Source organism: Pelophylax lessonae (assembly GCF_965119305.1).
Source record: "Pelophylax lessonae genome assembly, chromosome: 10".
In the NCBI taxonomy this organism is placed as follows: Eukaryota; Metazoa; Chordata; class Amphibia; order Anura; family Ranidae; genus Pelophylax; species Pelophylax lessonae.
Window position 1 is genome coordinate 182,551,655 of NC_138777.1, and position 16,405 is coordinate 182,568,059.

The 16,405-nt window shown below is 45.3% G+C and overlaps 1 protein-coding gene across 2 annotated transcripts in view; it reads left to right on the plus strand.

The window, feature by feature from the left end:
• Window positions 1–16,405, plus strand: part of GNAO1 (G protein subunit alpha o1) — a 414,541-nt gene that overhangs the window by 325,355 nt on the left and 72,781 nt on the right. For both annotated transcript variants that reach the window (XM_082269907.1, XM_082269906.1), the window contains exon 5: window positions 4,935–5,063. In XM_082269907.1, coding sequence (XP_082126033.1) covers window positions 4,935–5,063 — 129 coding nt within the window. The remainder of the gene's footprint in view (window positions 1–4,934; window positions 5,064–16,405) is intronic.

The window sequence follows — 16,405 nt, forward strand, 5'->3', positions numbered from 1 at the left end:
ATGAGTAAAGTCATTGACCGATACTTACGTCCTCATGTCAAAGACCTGCCTTCTTATACTCAAGACACACTTCATCTTCTCAGGATACTTAATGACATCACCATACCAGAAGAAACCTACCTAATCACGATTGACGTGGAATCTCTATACAACAACATACCTCACACCAAAGGAATACAAATCATCGAAAAAACACTTCGCTGCCACAATCAACGTGATCAAAAATTCAACCTGTTCATTACAGACATGCTACAATACATACTCAATTACAATGTCTTCACATTTGGTGGCAATTACTACATCCAAACGTGCGGGGTTGCGATGGGAACCAGCTGCGCGCCCTCATACTCCAATATTTACTTAGGCTCATGGGAGCAAGAATTTCTATCAAGCGAAGTAAACACCATCTATACTGACAAGATTCTCATATGGCAAAGATATATTGACGATATATTGATTATTTGGAACGGACCAGAACACATGATACTTGAGTTATTAACCAAGATGAATCAAAACGAATATAATATGTTTTTCACAATGTCATACAACAAACATCAAATATCGTTTCTTGATACCCTAATATATAAAGACCCCACAGGAAAAATCTCCACCACCCTCTATAGAAAGGAGACAGCAGGCAATTCCATTCTTCATGCCTCAAGCTTTCATCCACAACCCCTCATTCACTCCATACCCTACAGCCAATACCTCAGAATCAAGAGAAATTGTAATGATCCAGCCAACTTCAAATTGGAAGCTGATGCACTCACTTCCCGATTCCTAGAAAGAGGCTACACCAAAACCTCTCTACGCAAGGCATACAATCGGGCCAACAACAAAGATAGAGAAATGCTTCTCTTCAAAAACAAGCAATCCAACAAAACTGGAATTGATACTCGCATCATCATCAGATTCACCAACGAACACCAGGAAATTAGAAACATCTTTACTAAGAATTGGCCTATCCTCATGGAAGAACCCAGCACCTCAAAGTTCTTACCACACCACCCACCTATTACCTTCAGGAAAGCAGGTTCCCTCCAACAACAACTGGTACGTAGTGAATTCCAGGAAGGATCAAAAAGAGACCCATGCAAAAACAAAGGCACCTTTCCATGCGGAGACTGCGCTCAATGCCCTGTCATCCGCCAAATAACCAATACTATCTTACCGAATGGAGAACCATTTCAACCCAAGCACTTTTGCAACTGCAAAACCAAAGGAATAATATACATGATGACTTGCGAATGCGGGTCCTTCTACATAGGAAAGACCCGACAGGAATTTGGGAAGAGGGTCAACCAACACCTCCAAACTATGCACATTGGCAATTTCTATGTGCCTTTAGGCAGACACGTAAGGGACAAGCACAACTACAAAATGCCCAAAATTAACTTCATGGCCCTGGACAGGATCCACATCCCACTACGTGGGGGGGACTGGAACAAAACGTTATTACAACTAGAAATGCGCTGGATTACTCTTCTCAAGGCCACCATCCCACCAGGGCTAAATGAAGCCCAAAGTTATCGTCCATTTCTCCCAGGTTTCTCTTCCGGCAAAAAAGACTAAACTCATACCAAGGAAATCCACCTCCATTTAGACCAACCTACAATTGGCCATTTTTTGGCCATCCTACTCCCCAATACATGCTGAAAACCTGATACCGGGATACCTGACCATAGAATACCCTCCCTACTCGGACCCTATCCAGACCGTCTCACATCCCCTCTCCCTTCATGATTATTATTGCTGCAACTCTATATATATCAATATATATTATATCTTGTTTATTTAATTAATCCTCTTCATATGTACTTAATTGGTATTTACACGTCTGTACATATACTGCCATGACACTGTTCATCCACTTCCTTTGCTTATTTCCTGCACTCCAGGAACTCCCGGCACGGAAAGCCCCGATTCCCCTTTTGGATCGGGGCATTTTTAAGCCAATCGGTCGGTCCTGCACCCTCCACTATCCCCCTTGGGATTTTTTGGCTTTCTTCCGTGTCGGCGGCCGCAGGGGCACGTCCGCACGGCTACAAGGGATGCCGCATCTGCCGCGTGCAGACGCATCTCACGTCAGACCACGGACACCGCCCATAGGCGTCACACAGCGCATCACTGCGCATGTGCGACAGCCTTTAAAAGGCCGGGGAACACCTCCAGATCCTCAGTCTCTCCCGGATCGCAGGAGGACAGGACCTGGAGGCAACATGCTGCAACACCATACCAATACCTTCTACAAAACGTAAGCATGGACTTGAAAAGATGTACCAACATCTCTCCATCAAGTCCTTACTTTTCAAACCTTCAGTACTGCATTCAAGGATGTTTATTTATTTTTACCTCAAACCATCCTTTACTTTACTATGCATCTTTCTTATATACCTTGCACCTCAGATGACTCCCATCAATGTGCAAACACCACAGATGATCCCCATCAATGTGGAAAGTTATACACTATAGCCACATTGAACTACATTGGACCAGAAAACACGTGGCCCAAGAAGTAATTATTATTATTATATTTTTTATACTACTTTTCACCAACAACTCTTCAGGTTGTTTCACTTGTGGCTCCAACTACAATTATACCGCACTTTTCTCACCCAATACAGCATTGTTCCTGCAGCTCCTGGAAAAAGTCTGGGAAAGCAATACTCCAGAAAGTGGACAAAAAATATGTATGTTTATCTACTATTCTATATATAACTTAAACTTGAGCAAATATATGCTACTATTTCTGACAATTCATTGTACTTATTCCTAGAATCGGTAACATCCTTGATAAAGGCCGCTACTAGGCCGAAACATGTTGGAATACCGATCAGGCCCCTCTCTGCAACCATTTCCCATTCTTTGATATGAGGAACAGCAGAGCAGGACCATCTACCTTTCTTGTCTAAGTCACTATTTTCACGTGTAACCACACCTACTACTCTTTTCTCTTCACTATCACAATGGGACTTTACCCATTAATTCACTCAAATCTCTGTATATAATTATACATGCGAATAAATTTTATACAAATTGTACTACTACTGTTTACTCGTTTTACTCCTGCCCTTAAAATCCCATACTTGACCTGAGGCACCACAAATCGACAAACCAGCATGCTTGTTCAACAGAAGCTGGTCATGAGATCGGCTTCTGACAAACAAGGAACTGTAAACATGGACCGAATGTCGGCCGGTATCTACTGTATTTGATTTCAGTTGATATTCGGTCAGTGTTTACGGGGCTTTAGCAGTTGCATTTGGATTAATACATTCCAGGTGCTTCAAATTTGCAGAGCCAGGTTTTGTTTTTTTCTAAAAATCAGCCAAAGCCTAAGTTAAATAGCGTATCCTCATACTAACTTGCTGTATAGAAGGACCCCTAGGCCCCTTTCACACGGGCTTTCCGATTAGTTCCGTCTGTCAGTTTTTTCAGGTGCACCTGATCGGATGCTCCTTGCACCTCTATGGGGCAACGGATGTCAGCGGTGACATGTCCGCTGACGCCCCCTACTCTGATCTGATCCTGTCCGTGAAATCCAGATGGATGGAAACCCTATTTTCCATCCGTCTGGAGGGTCGGATGAAAACGGACAGATGGCCCGTTTTCATTTGATCCCCCATAGAGGAAAGGGGATCTGACATGTCTGTCTCTGCACACAGAGCGGAGATGGACCTGTCGTCCGCCTTCCCCGCTGAGCAAAACTGAGTCCGCCGGGCACAAAGCCTGTGTAAAAGGACCCTTAATCTTTTTGAAGAAGCAGTGATCTCCAGGCGGATGACAGCTCATGGGGGATGCAGAGACGGAGGTGTCAGATCCCCGCTGTCCTCTATGGGGGAATCGGATGAGAACGGACCGCCTGTCCGTTCTCCTCTGATCCGCCAGAAGGATGGAAAATAGGGTTTCCATCTATCCGGATTTGACGGACAGGATTGGATCGGATGTCAACGGACATGTCTCTGCTGACATCCGCTGCCCCATAGAGATGCATGGGGCATCCGTTCAGATCCGCCTGAAAAACTGTGTGAAAGGGGCCTAACACCTTTTTTATTTTGATGCACCTGGAATGTATTAAGCATATTTAAACCAATGGTTCAGTTGGACTTTAGGCAACACAGATCTTGTTCCTCCCCCAGTCTGTTACAAAACAAGAAAGAGAAGTAGTCAAGCTCATCTGTCACTCTGCTTTCCCCACCTATCAGTATGCTCTTTCTATTGCTGTACTGCAGCACAGCTGATTGGCCTTTGTGGTACTGCTCCATCTCCTATTTTGAGCTCCGCTGTACAGGGACTGCACAAGTCTGATACAAAGTCAAATTTAGGTACCTAACTCCGCTTGCATTAAAAAATAAAATTTTACGATTTAGTAATGAATACAGTTCTGCTTTATTATCCAGCTATGACTGAGACTTAAACCGGGGATAGTAGCACTAGACCTAGATTTTTACTATTGTGCTATAGGGAACAATATTGTTTTTAAGGCACAGAGTTGCATTCAGACTGAAAAAGAACAAACCTTTGCCTTTTTAATTCACTACAATTTTATTCATTTAATTAATTAGCCTAATACTTTAATTTTATGGTGAATTTGATATCCTTTCCTCTAGGGATGTGCTGATGTTAGTTAAATTATTAAGAGCTAAATGAGGTCACTTCAAAATGGACACTCCTTTAGAATAACTACCGGTACTATATTATTGAAATTTGATGCTTGCATGCTGTCCTTTGCCTTTTTTTTTTTTAAATAAACGCTATTACACAAACTTGAAGCAGCCAATAAGAAAGCATCTTTGCTTGTCCAAACAGGCTTCTAGGCTGTGAAAAGGAAAATCTGACTTTTTTTTTTATTTATTTTTTTGTAATTGAATGTTTCTGTGCTTTGTCCTGCCTTTCCTAAAATTTTAATGGAAATATATTTCTTTTTCTTATAGCTACCTAGACAGCTTAGATCGGATCGGAGCACCAGATTACCAACCTACAGAACAGGATATCCTGCGGACCAGAGTGAAGACCACTGGCATTGTAGAAACTCATTTCACCTTCAAGAACCTCCATTTCAGGTTGGTGTTAATACCTGGGCTTTCCCACATTGTGACACTTCCTTTAACCATAAAATAATTGGGGGATTAATACAAACTAGAGTATGCCGAAACAGAGCAAAAAAGATGCTGTTTGCTGAGTTCAGACACATTTGCGTGTAGCTTCTTTTGTGTGTTGCCCTTTGTAAAAACCTTAAGTTGTAGGTATTTGAAAAAATGTACTGTACGGTTACCCCATTTATTTACAACTACATCTCTGTTGTGTTAGGCCCCTTTCACACGGGTGTTCAGATCAGGTCTGTCTGTCAGTTTTCAAGGCAGACCCGATCAGAACCTCCATTCTTCTCTATGGAGCGGCGGATGTCAGCGGACATGTGTCTGCTGACACCCCTTGGCATTCAATACGCTAAAAATAGATGAATGGGGATCCATCTGGTGGATTTATTTCTATCCCACCTCCACATAGAGAACAGCAGGCTGTGTCCATGTCCGCTCTATATAAGCGGAGCAGACAAGGACCTGTCGTCTGCCTGCTCAGTGGGGATCAACGTAGAGATCCCTTGCTGAGCTGGTGGATCTACTGCCGGCTTCCGCCCCATGTCAAAGGAGCCTTATGAACCATCACTATTAGATGTTCGAGCTTCTTGATTAGAATAAATGCCGCATTTTGTCTTTCTCTATCGTCCATTGGCAGATGCAGCTCTCATACTTCTTGTCCATTGGGTTATGCTGGAGTAATACTAGACAGGAAAAAAAAAAGCAATTCACCACGCCCACGGGGCTGTCCCTATAGGCATAACCCCACACACCCTGCTCCAGCAAAACAGTTTCTGCCCAGTGAAGGAGTAGGACCTAGGTTTCTTGCTGGGACTTCGTTCGCAGTTTTTTTATTCTTTTAAAAAATATTTTGTTTTATTTATCTTTACTCACTTTGCTAGTTAGGGTTCAGGGGGATCCTCCTGGTTGTCTACAAGCAATTCCGGCTGCGGTTTTGCACTGGATAATCTAGATCCTTAAGGTCTCCCAGCCTGGCCTAGGAGCGTGAGCAGGTTAGGGTCCCACACTAGGCCTCGCCACGACGGAGCCCCTTTTTGGATGGGGACGAGCCTGCGAGTGGATGTCTCGCTGGGACGCGACGACCTGGAATGCCCTAAGTCGCAGCATACCCCTCAGCTGACAGCACCCCCACTCCACGTGGGAGGTGGTCTGTCCAAAGCGGAGCCCACCCGGTCCATTGTATGGTACCTTCTCCTGCTGGGTCTGTTTGTAGATCCCTTGGGGCCTTCATATTGGGGGTCCCTGACTGCATTGCGTGCCGTGGGCGCCGCCATCTTGAGTGTGGGCAATAGAACTTTTTTTCCCCATTGACTTGTATGGGGCAGCCATTTTCCATGTGCTTCCCATAGGCTTGCATTGGCAGCCATTTTTGTGTAGGCCTATGGAGCTACACAGGCAGTGTGGCCTTTCACATACCAGGCTGATGTCATATCTTGTGTCTCTCACTTTCCTGCTGCACAGACCGGTTCAGGAGGTTTTCTCTGAAGGTGGTAAAGTACTGGGGTCTTTGTGGGCATATCCCTGCGCACTCTGCTGTCTGTATATATTTAAAAGGGGACTCCGCAATCCGTGGTGATCGGCGGTGGGGACCGCGATCGCCTGTTTTAAAGTGACAGTATTTCTTTTTTTCTGTTGAATTACTATGGAGTCCCAGGTAGTGATTTTACCCTCAGACCACCTTAGTGCGACTACCGGACCTTCCCGGATCATAGTCGCTGGCCACGATTTCAGCAGCACTGGAAAGCTTGGCGACCAAGGTCGACTTTGTGATGAAAAAGGTTACTAGCTGCAAACGGCCGCTGCCTTCACCATCATTGGTGGGGTCCTCTGATTCAGAGACTGATATGGTCGCCAGGGACACACCCCTACCTGAGGGGTCGCTGTCCTCGCAATCGGATGGTGAAGAGGATCTGTCCTCTTCAGCTGCAGCACGGGAACGCGCTTTGGTGGAAGCCCTGTTTCAGTAAGGGAACACCCGGCAGGGACACGGGTGTCTTTTGGCTCCCGCAAGACCCAAAAATCAGGCAAGGTTTTCCTTGTGCCAAGAATTTTCATGATATTGTCCAATGGGTGAATGTTCTCAAAGTGAACTTGGATCCTGACATAGTTCCCCTGGAGCTGATGGAACTTATGGACCAGATGGCCTAGGCCCTGGTGTTCCTGTGTGATGCGTCCTTGGATGCGGCTCCCCTGGTGGCCAGAGTGTCGGCTGTGGGGATTGCCTTAAGACGCATGGTTTGGCTTAAGAGCTGGTCGGCTGACCAGGCTTGCAAGAAGGCCTTAACAGATCTTCCTTTTCTGGGAGAGTGATTATTTGGCGACTCGCTGGATGAGTTTATCAAGGGTCTGACTGGTGGAAAGAGTACTCTTCTTCCTCAATTCTCCAAAGGTAAAGCACCCCCCCCCCCCCCCCCCGAAATAAGTGGGGACCTTCCTTCACCGCTCACGGATGTTTTTTTCATGCCCACGGGGCGCAAGACAAAGGTAAGCCGTTCAGAGCTTCTGGAGGGACTAAGATGCCCTGGGGCAAGCCCAAGACCAGTCAGTCCGGTTCTGCGGACAAGTCCTCTTCAGCATGAAGGGGCACCCTCACTCGTTGCTGGGATGGGGGGGGGGGGACGTCTGCGCTTCTTTCAGGATCCCTGGATTTCCTTAGTTCAAGGCAAATGGGTTCACAAACTGATTTGTTCCGGGTACAAGATCGAATTTTGGTCCCGACCGGGGGACAGGTTCTTTCAGCCAAACCTGCGCCTGTCTCCAGATCGTTTGAAGGATCCCTGGGAGGCTGTGCAGGATCTCCTTGCTCAAGGAGCGATTGTGACGGTACTCCACAGGAACGCTTTCAAGGTTTCTATTCAAACCTGTTCATGGTGCCCAGGAAAGAGGACAAGGTGTGCCCAATCCTGAATCTCAAGGCTCTGAACTGCTTTGTGCGGGTGAAGAAGTTTTGAATGGAGTCCATTCGGTCGGTGGTGGTTTCTTTGAATCAAGGGGATTTCTGTCCTCCATCGATATCAAAGATGCGTATTTGCAAGTCCCCATCTTCGAGGGACACCAGCGATTCCTCCGCTTTGCGGTGGCAGAGGAGCATTTTCAATTTGTGGCTTAACCCTTTGGTCTTGCCTCCGCTCCCAGAGTTTTTACCAAGGTCCTGGCCCCAGTGTTGGCCTTGTTACGTCAGAGAGGGATCTTGGGATATCTGGATGATCTCCTGTTACGAGCAGACTCTCACTCAAATTTGTTGGACGAACTCTCAATTACAGTTCAGACCCTTCAGGAATTCGGGTGGACGATCGATTTAACAAAATCTACTCTTGACGCCCTCCGTAGGGGTGAGTTATCTGGGGCTGACTCTAGATTCCACCTTGGCGAAGGTCTTTCTTCCATTGGAAAAACTTCAGAAGTTGCAAGGGGCGATCAGGTTGCTGTTGGAAACTGATCGGTCTTCCCTATGAACTTGCATGAGTGCCCTGGGTCTGATGGTATCGACCTTCGAGGCGGTTCCGTTTGCTCAGTCTCACTTAAAGACTCTGCAAAAAGAGATTCTTGCAAAATGGAACAGGGATCCTCGGTCATTGGACCAGAAGCCTCTTGGTGGATCCAGTCACCAGCTTTGTTTCAGGGCAAGTCCTTCCTGCCACTGTTCTGGACAGTGGTCACCACGGACGCCAGCCTGTCAGGCTGGGGTGGAGTGCTGGGGAAGCTCTGTGCCCAGGGGACTTGGTCGACAGAGGAGTCTTCCTTGCCGATCAATATTCTAGAGCTCAGAGCGAACAAGCTTTGCCTGTTCCACTGGACGAGTCGGATACACGGTTCTCTGGTTCGGATACAATCGGACAATGCCACTGCTGTGGCTTACATCAATCATCAGGGGGGCACCAAGAGTGTCCTGGTGGCCAAGGAGGTGGCCGAGATTCTGGTACGGGTGGAAGACAATGTTCCGGCTATTTCCGCAGTCCAAATTCCGGGTGTGGAGAATTGGCAAGCGGATTACCTGAGACGTCAGGTGCTGGATCAAGGGGAATGGTCCCTCCATCCGGAGGTGTTTCATCTTCTGTGGACCCATTGGGGGACTCCGGAGGTTGATCTGTTTGCGTCTCGCCTCAACAAATAAGTCCAGAGGTTTGTGGGCAGGTCTCTGGATCTTCTGGCCAACGCCACTGGCCGACGCTTTGGTGGCCTTGGAGCCAGTATCTACTGATTTATGCCTTCCCTCCGCTCAAACTTTTGCCGTGGTTTCTTCGCAGGGTGGTGGGGGAAGAAATTCCAGTCATTCTGGTGGCTCCAGTCTTGGTACACAGACCTAGTAAAAATGGTTGTCTATCCTCTGTGGAGACTTCCTCTGCGGGAGGATCTGCTGTCCCAGGGACAGATCTTCCATCCTGCTTTACGGTCACTGGTTTTAACGGCATGGCTGTTGAAAGCGAGGTGTTGGAGGGGTAGAGGTCTTTCTGACTCTGTGATTCCTACGCTTTTGAAGGCCAGGAAGTCAACGTCCAGGAAGATCTATCATCGTACGTGAAAATCCTGCATTTCCTGGTGTGAATCGCTGCAGTGCATTTCTGGTATGTGAACACATGTTTATCAAACACAATGAACATTTTGGGTACAGTAGAACAAAGACACACACAGGTGTGAATAGACTCTTTTAAGTTTAAGATTACTTACTTTCATGAGAGTTGTAGCCAAATTTCATATAATAGCAGGCTAGATAGACCCATGCTTATAGTAACTGTAGGTATTCCGAGATCCTGGATATTGGCTGGCCTGCTTATAGATCTGGCCTCACTTTGTGGAGTCATGAATGTTAGTTTGTCATACCATTGCCAGTTCACTCATTGTTTTCTACATGTTGGTACTTAGCGTGAAAACAAATCCTTGGAAAAAGACACTCCCAAGACACTCCCAAGAAAAAAAAAAGAAGAAAGGCAGGATGGGTAGCACTTAAAACAAGAGGAAGTGAGCGCTATGTGTTCAGAGCCGCTAGCACTAAAATGTGAATATATACCTTCTGATTAACAAAGAAAAAAAGACAAGTGCGCAGCGCTGATTAGAAATTAGTTGCTATAACAAAAAAACCCAAATTTTCTAAATGAATAGGAAACCCAATACAGAAAACGTACAAAGATGTTACTGAAAATTCCAGTCCTTTTAGACTTTCCTAAATCACAGTGGGTAATGATAATTGAATGGAAAACAAAGTCCCTCAAATGCCCCAGATAGAACACAGTTCATATGAAAGATCCAAATGAGTGGTAAGACGCCTTCACTCACCAGCCGGTGCGATAGGGAATAGTAATCCTCCACCAGGCACACATATATGCTCACCAGATCTAGGGATCAGAGCCTGGAATAATATTCCACCAGATAAGCGAAGGTACCCCTTAAGGTTGCAGGAACATCTTTATCCTCATGAAGATGGATACACTAAACAGAAGCTCACCACATGGAGCCAGAAAAGCTTATATATATATATATATAGTGTAGTAGGTTTATTATAAATGATAAAATATATACACGTTCGTTCTCATGTGATAAAAACAGAACTCACATCAGATGGACCGCTATTCCACTGCAGGGATACGGCGGTCAGACGCCAGCATGTAGGCCTAATCCTGGACGCCGTTCCTGTCGAAACACATTCTCAACAGGGGTCTGCCTATGGACGGGCAGCACTGGAATAATGCAGATGGTGAAATGCAAGGACACAAAAAGCAAGAGAAAAGGATGACATTTTATTGACGCTCAAACTCTAGAATAAAGGAATAGGAATAAAGCTGCACCCACAAGTATTAAAAAAGCAAAATTTTATTGTGTGCAAAACATTAAAATAGGATAAAATCAGATAATAGAATGTGTTTACTATTCTCCTATATTGGACCTCAAATTTACCTCCTAAAAGGCCAGACCCGTCATACAATTCAATACAATTATGTCCAAATCGTAAAATCAATATTTGACAAGGGTAGAATACAGTGGTCCTCAAAAATAGGAGGTTCTGCGTTTATAGGGAGTGTAAAAAGAGATTGCAGTGGTCCAAACGCGCTTCACTATACTTTGCTTCTTCAAGAGACGATAAAACTTTAGGGAATACAAACCTTAATAGTCAGATATTTTATAACTTCCATAATAATTGTTGATATCCTAACACAAAAGGGGAAAACATAAGATATGTATTTAGAAAACCAAAACATGTCCAATAAATCTCAAACTCAAGAGCGACTTCTAATGAGAATGGTTGAAGAAAATCGCCATTCAAGTTCACTGCAGTAAGCTAAAGAAGTAGAAAGACAGGGTGATTGTTTCCCATGACATACCACAGCGTACACTGCAGAGGAATGGCATGCATGGGTGCTGTCCACGAAGGAATCGTCTCCTAAAGCCCATGCATACAAAAAGCCTGCCTAGAATTTGCCAGGGCCCATGCTGAAAAAGAAGACGACTACTGGGACTCTGTACTCTGGAGTGATATCAAGTTAAATGTTTTTGAAACTCATAGCTTCAAAACTGTATGACATCTCAAAGGTGAGAAGTACAAATACAAATGCGTGATGCCTACAGTGAAACATGGTGGCGGCAGTGTCCTTCTGTGGGTCTGCATGAGTGTTGCTGGTGTCGGAGAGCTGTATTTCATTGATGGTATCAAGAATTCACAGATGCACTGCTCTATGTTGAAAGAGAAGATGCTACCATCCCTCTGTGCCCTTGATCATTGTGCACTTTTCCAACATGACAGTGATCCAAAACACACGTCTAAGGCCACTGTTGCATTTCTGAAGAAGAACAGGGTGAAAGTGATTCAGTGGGTTCAGATGAAATATGTTCCTGATCTGAACCCAATCGAACACCTATAGGGAATTTTGAAGAGACAAGTTGAGCATCACTCTCCATCCAGGCTCTAAGGCTCCATGTACACGGGACGTTAGAAAAAACATCCTGCAAAGCTATTTCTGATGCTGGGAAAAAGCAGCTGTTAAACGTGCTTTCAGTAGCTTTTTCCATTTGCGTTATTGCACGTTTGGCCACGTTGCTTTTAGCAGCGTTTTTCTGCCTCCATTCAAAATCAATGGTTCCCTATGGGAGTCTATTGATTTGAATGGAAGTCGCACCGCAAGTCGGACTTGCGGCGCGACCTGCACTGTGAGAATCTTGAGGGGGAACTCCACGCCAAAAATGGGAAAAAAAACTGCGTGGGGGTCCCCCCCAGGTTCCAAACCAGGCCCTTCGGGTCCGGTATGGAATTTGAGGGTAGCCCCACGCCAAAAAAACGGCGCGGGGTCCCCCCAAAATCTATACCAGACCCTTATTCGAGCATGCAGGCCAGGAAAGGGGAGGGGACGAGCGAGCGGCCCCACCCCCCCTGGACCACATCAGGCCACATGCCCTCAACATGGGGGGGTGTTGGTGCTTTGGGGCAGGGGGAGCTCTGCACCCCCCACCTCAAAGCACCTTGCCCCCATGTTGATGAGGACAAGGGCCTCATCCCCACAACCCTGGCCGGTGGTTGTGGGGGTCTGCGGGCAGGGGGCTCATCGGAATCTGGAAGCCCCCTTTAACAAGGGGGCCCCCCAGATCCCGGACCCCCGCCCTATGTGAATGGGTATGGGGTACACTGTACCCCTACTCATTCACCACATAAAAGGCAGTGTATGGAAATAACGACAGGAGACGTTTTGGAAAGTTTATTAAAAATCTTCATCCGACTCATAGTTACATAGTTACATAGTAGGTGAGGTTGAATAAAGACAATAGTCCATCCAGTTCAACCTGTGATTAGGTGTGTTTGGCTGTAATCATCTCTCATACCCCTGAATGTTCTGATCCTTGAGATGCACGTCCAATAGTCTTTTGAAAGCCACCATACTACCCACAGAAACCACCTCTTGTGGTAGAGAATTCCACAATCTTGTAGCCCTAACAGTAAAGAACCCCCCACGTTGCCTGAGGTTAAAACGTTACTCCTCTAATCGCATTGTATGCCCCCGAGTCCTCATGCAATCCCTTCGACTAAACAGCTTTTTTTCTAAAGACTCTTCTTGTCTTCTCTCTGGGGGTCTTCTGCTCTTTTGCTGTCCGCTCCTCTCCCGGGGTCTTCTGCTCTTTTGCTGTCCGCCCTTCTTCTGTCCTCTCTTCTTTTCTGCTCCTCTCCGGTCTTCTGCTCTTTTGCTGTCGGCTCTTCTTCTTCCTCCGCTCCTCCGACGACGACGTCTCCGGTGATTATGCTGGTCTCCGGTCTCTGCAGCTTATTATATAGCCATTAGGGGCGTGGCCCCCGATGACGTCATCGGTATGCAGTGTGGGGCGCATGGTCTGAGCACTGGCAGGCTGGCAGCACTCCTATGTCTATTTCCCAAAGACAGCCTCTGGATATGACGCTGAGCACGTGCACTCAACTTCTTTGGTCGGCCACGGAGAGGCCTATTCTGAGTGGAACATGTCCTGTTAAACCACTATATGGTCTTGGCCACCATGCTGCAGCTCATTTTCCGGGTCTTTGCAATCTTCCTATAGCCTAGGCCATCTTTATGTAGAGCAACAATTCTTTTTTTTAGATCCTTGGAGAGTTCTTTGCCATGGGGTACCATGTTGAACTTCCAGTGACCAGTATGAGAGAGTGAGAGCGATAAAACCTTGTAACACTAACAAGTCTCATATCACCCTGGGGAGGGAATGAGGCTAATTGGGCTCAATTGTGACATTTTCACTTAGGGGTGTACTCACCTTTGTTGCCAAAGGTTTAAACATTAATGGCTGTGTGTTGAGTTATTTTGAGGCTACAGCAAATTTACACTGTTATACAAGCTGTACACTCACTACTTTACATTGTAGCAAAGTGTTATTTCTTCAGTGTTGTCGCATGAAAAGATATAATAAAATATTTACAAAAAAGGTGAGGGTGTACTCACTTTTGTGAGATACTGTAAATCCTGTATAATGATAATTAAATATCTCTTTTGTATATGTTAGATGGTCAGCCTGGCTATTACTTTTTAATTAGTTTGAGGTTTGTGTAATAACACAAGACTCATTTATTATTTAGTAATTCGATATTGGTTTTAGTGTCCATTCACACTACCGCGACTTGTCAGGCGACTTGTCAGCCTGACAAGTCGCGGTCCATGCAGTGCTACAGGACCCGTTCTAATTGAAGCGACACAAGTCGCTCCGACTTAGAAAAAGGGTCCTGTACTACTTCGGGGCAACCTCGGAGCGACTTGCATAGACATTCATTATATGAAGTCCGTGCAAGTAGCGCTGAAGTCGCGGTGCACGGGACTTCACAGGTCGCCCCCGAAGTCGGAGCGACCTAGTGTGAACCGGCACTTATGCATTTGTTTTAGGTTTGTTCATTATTTGTGTTATGTCTGTGTTTTAGACCCTCTGGTGAGTGTTTGTTTCTCATCGATACTTAGGGATTGAACAGCACTGATTCTATTTTTCATTTATTTCTTAGTGTGGGAACACATTTTAGATGTCTGCAGCACACATTATTTCAGATACAAATCCACATCCCATATATGGTTGAGACCAAGAGTGATGGGGGTCTGCAATCTGAAAATCCAGTGGACGTCAGGCTCTAATAATCTACGGTATCTATCCCCACCACGTGTTGCCGGCAACACTCTCTCAACACTATTAAACCTGAAAGAACTCGTATTGCCTTTTTGCACATCCCTAAAGTGTTTGGATACTGTGGTGATGTTTATAGCATTTTCATTTAAACTATCACAATAATGTTCTGCTATGCGGGAACAAAGTGGACGAATTGTACAACCAACGTACTGCAAACTACATGCAGAGCATTGGATTAGGTAAACTACATGATCTGTGCTGCAATTGATACATTCCTGTATTTTGATCTCTTCCTTAGTGTTGGCAGAAACAAAATCCGTGGACACAGTATGTATGCGATTAATATAATAATAAGTCTTGAGTCCACATTTATATAGGATAACCATATTTTTTATTTATAATAAAAAGACACAAGTGTTGGTGCATGACGTCTGGAAAAACGAACACCAACGGATAAAACCTAATATAAGGTTTTACCAGAAAACAGAATAGGGAGGTTCCTCTTCCTATGATGTTAGTAATTTGAGGGTATTCAACCGCGTATGATGTGACATAGGTAACGCGCTTTTTGGAACTCTTGTGATTCCTCAAATACCTGGTTTTAGATCTAACCATGTGAGTGTCGGATAATAAATCCCCCTCGCTATTTAACAGCTACAACCTCAAAACCTCTCTAAATGGACCACCGAGGATAACCTCTGGATTCCAGCCTGTTCCTAATTACTTGATTCATTATTAAAGTGGATCTTCACTGCATCTGCGGACAACAAACCAGAAACACTATTTAATACATTTTTAATATTCAAGGCAAACTCCCCCATCCATCCATATCTCTATGCTTTATTTTGTTGAGAAATCACTTTGAAAATCGCTCCGAGCCATGGCATTTACTTCCTGGTAGCTACCTGCCCTTTGCTCAAGTATACGTGCAGGAGAGGACCCCTCCTCCTCTTCTCCCCTCCTGTAGGCTCTTGGGATGTATGACATAATTTGCCTAGGCAATAAACCAGGAAGTAACTGTAAAAATGTAAATAAACAAGTATATGATCTACTATTCGATCTACACTGCTCAAAAAAATATTAAAGGAACACTTTGAAAACACGTCAGATCTCAATGGTGAAAAATATGCTGGATATCTATCCTGATAGGGACTGGGTAATGTGTTAGGAATGAAAGGATGCCACAACATTTGATGGAAATGAAAATTATCAACCTACAGAGGGCTGAAATTTAAAGACACCCCAAAAATCCAAGTGAAAAAATGATGCAGCAGGCTAGTCCATTTTGCTGAAATTTCATTGCAGCAACTCAAAATGGTACTCACTAGTTTGTATGGCCCCCACGTGCTTGTATGTATGCCTGACAATGTTTGGGCATGGTCCTAATAAGAGGACAGATGGTGTCCTTGGAATTTCCTCCTAGATCTGGACCAGGACATCACTGAGGTACAACCTAGCAGCGTCGGATGACCTGAAACGTAATGTCCCAAAGCTATTCCATTGGATTTAGGTCAGGCGAGCGTGGGGGGCCGTTCAGTGGTATCAATTCCTTCATCCTCCAGGAACTGGTGGCATACCCTTGCCATATGAGGCTGGGCATTGTCATGCACCAGGAGGAACCCAGGACCCACCTCACCAGCGTAGGGTCTGACAATGCGTCCAAGGATTTCATCCCAATACCTAATAGCAGTCAGGGTGCCATTGTCTAGCCTGTAGAAGTCTGTGCGTCCCTC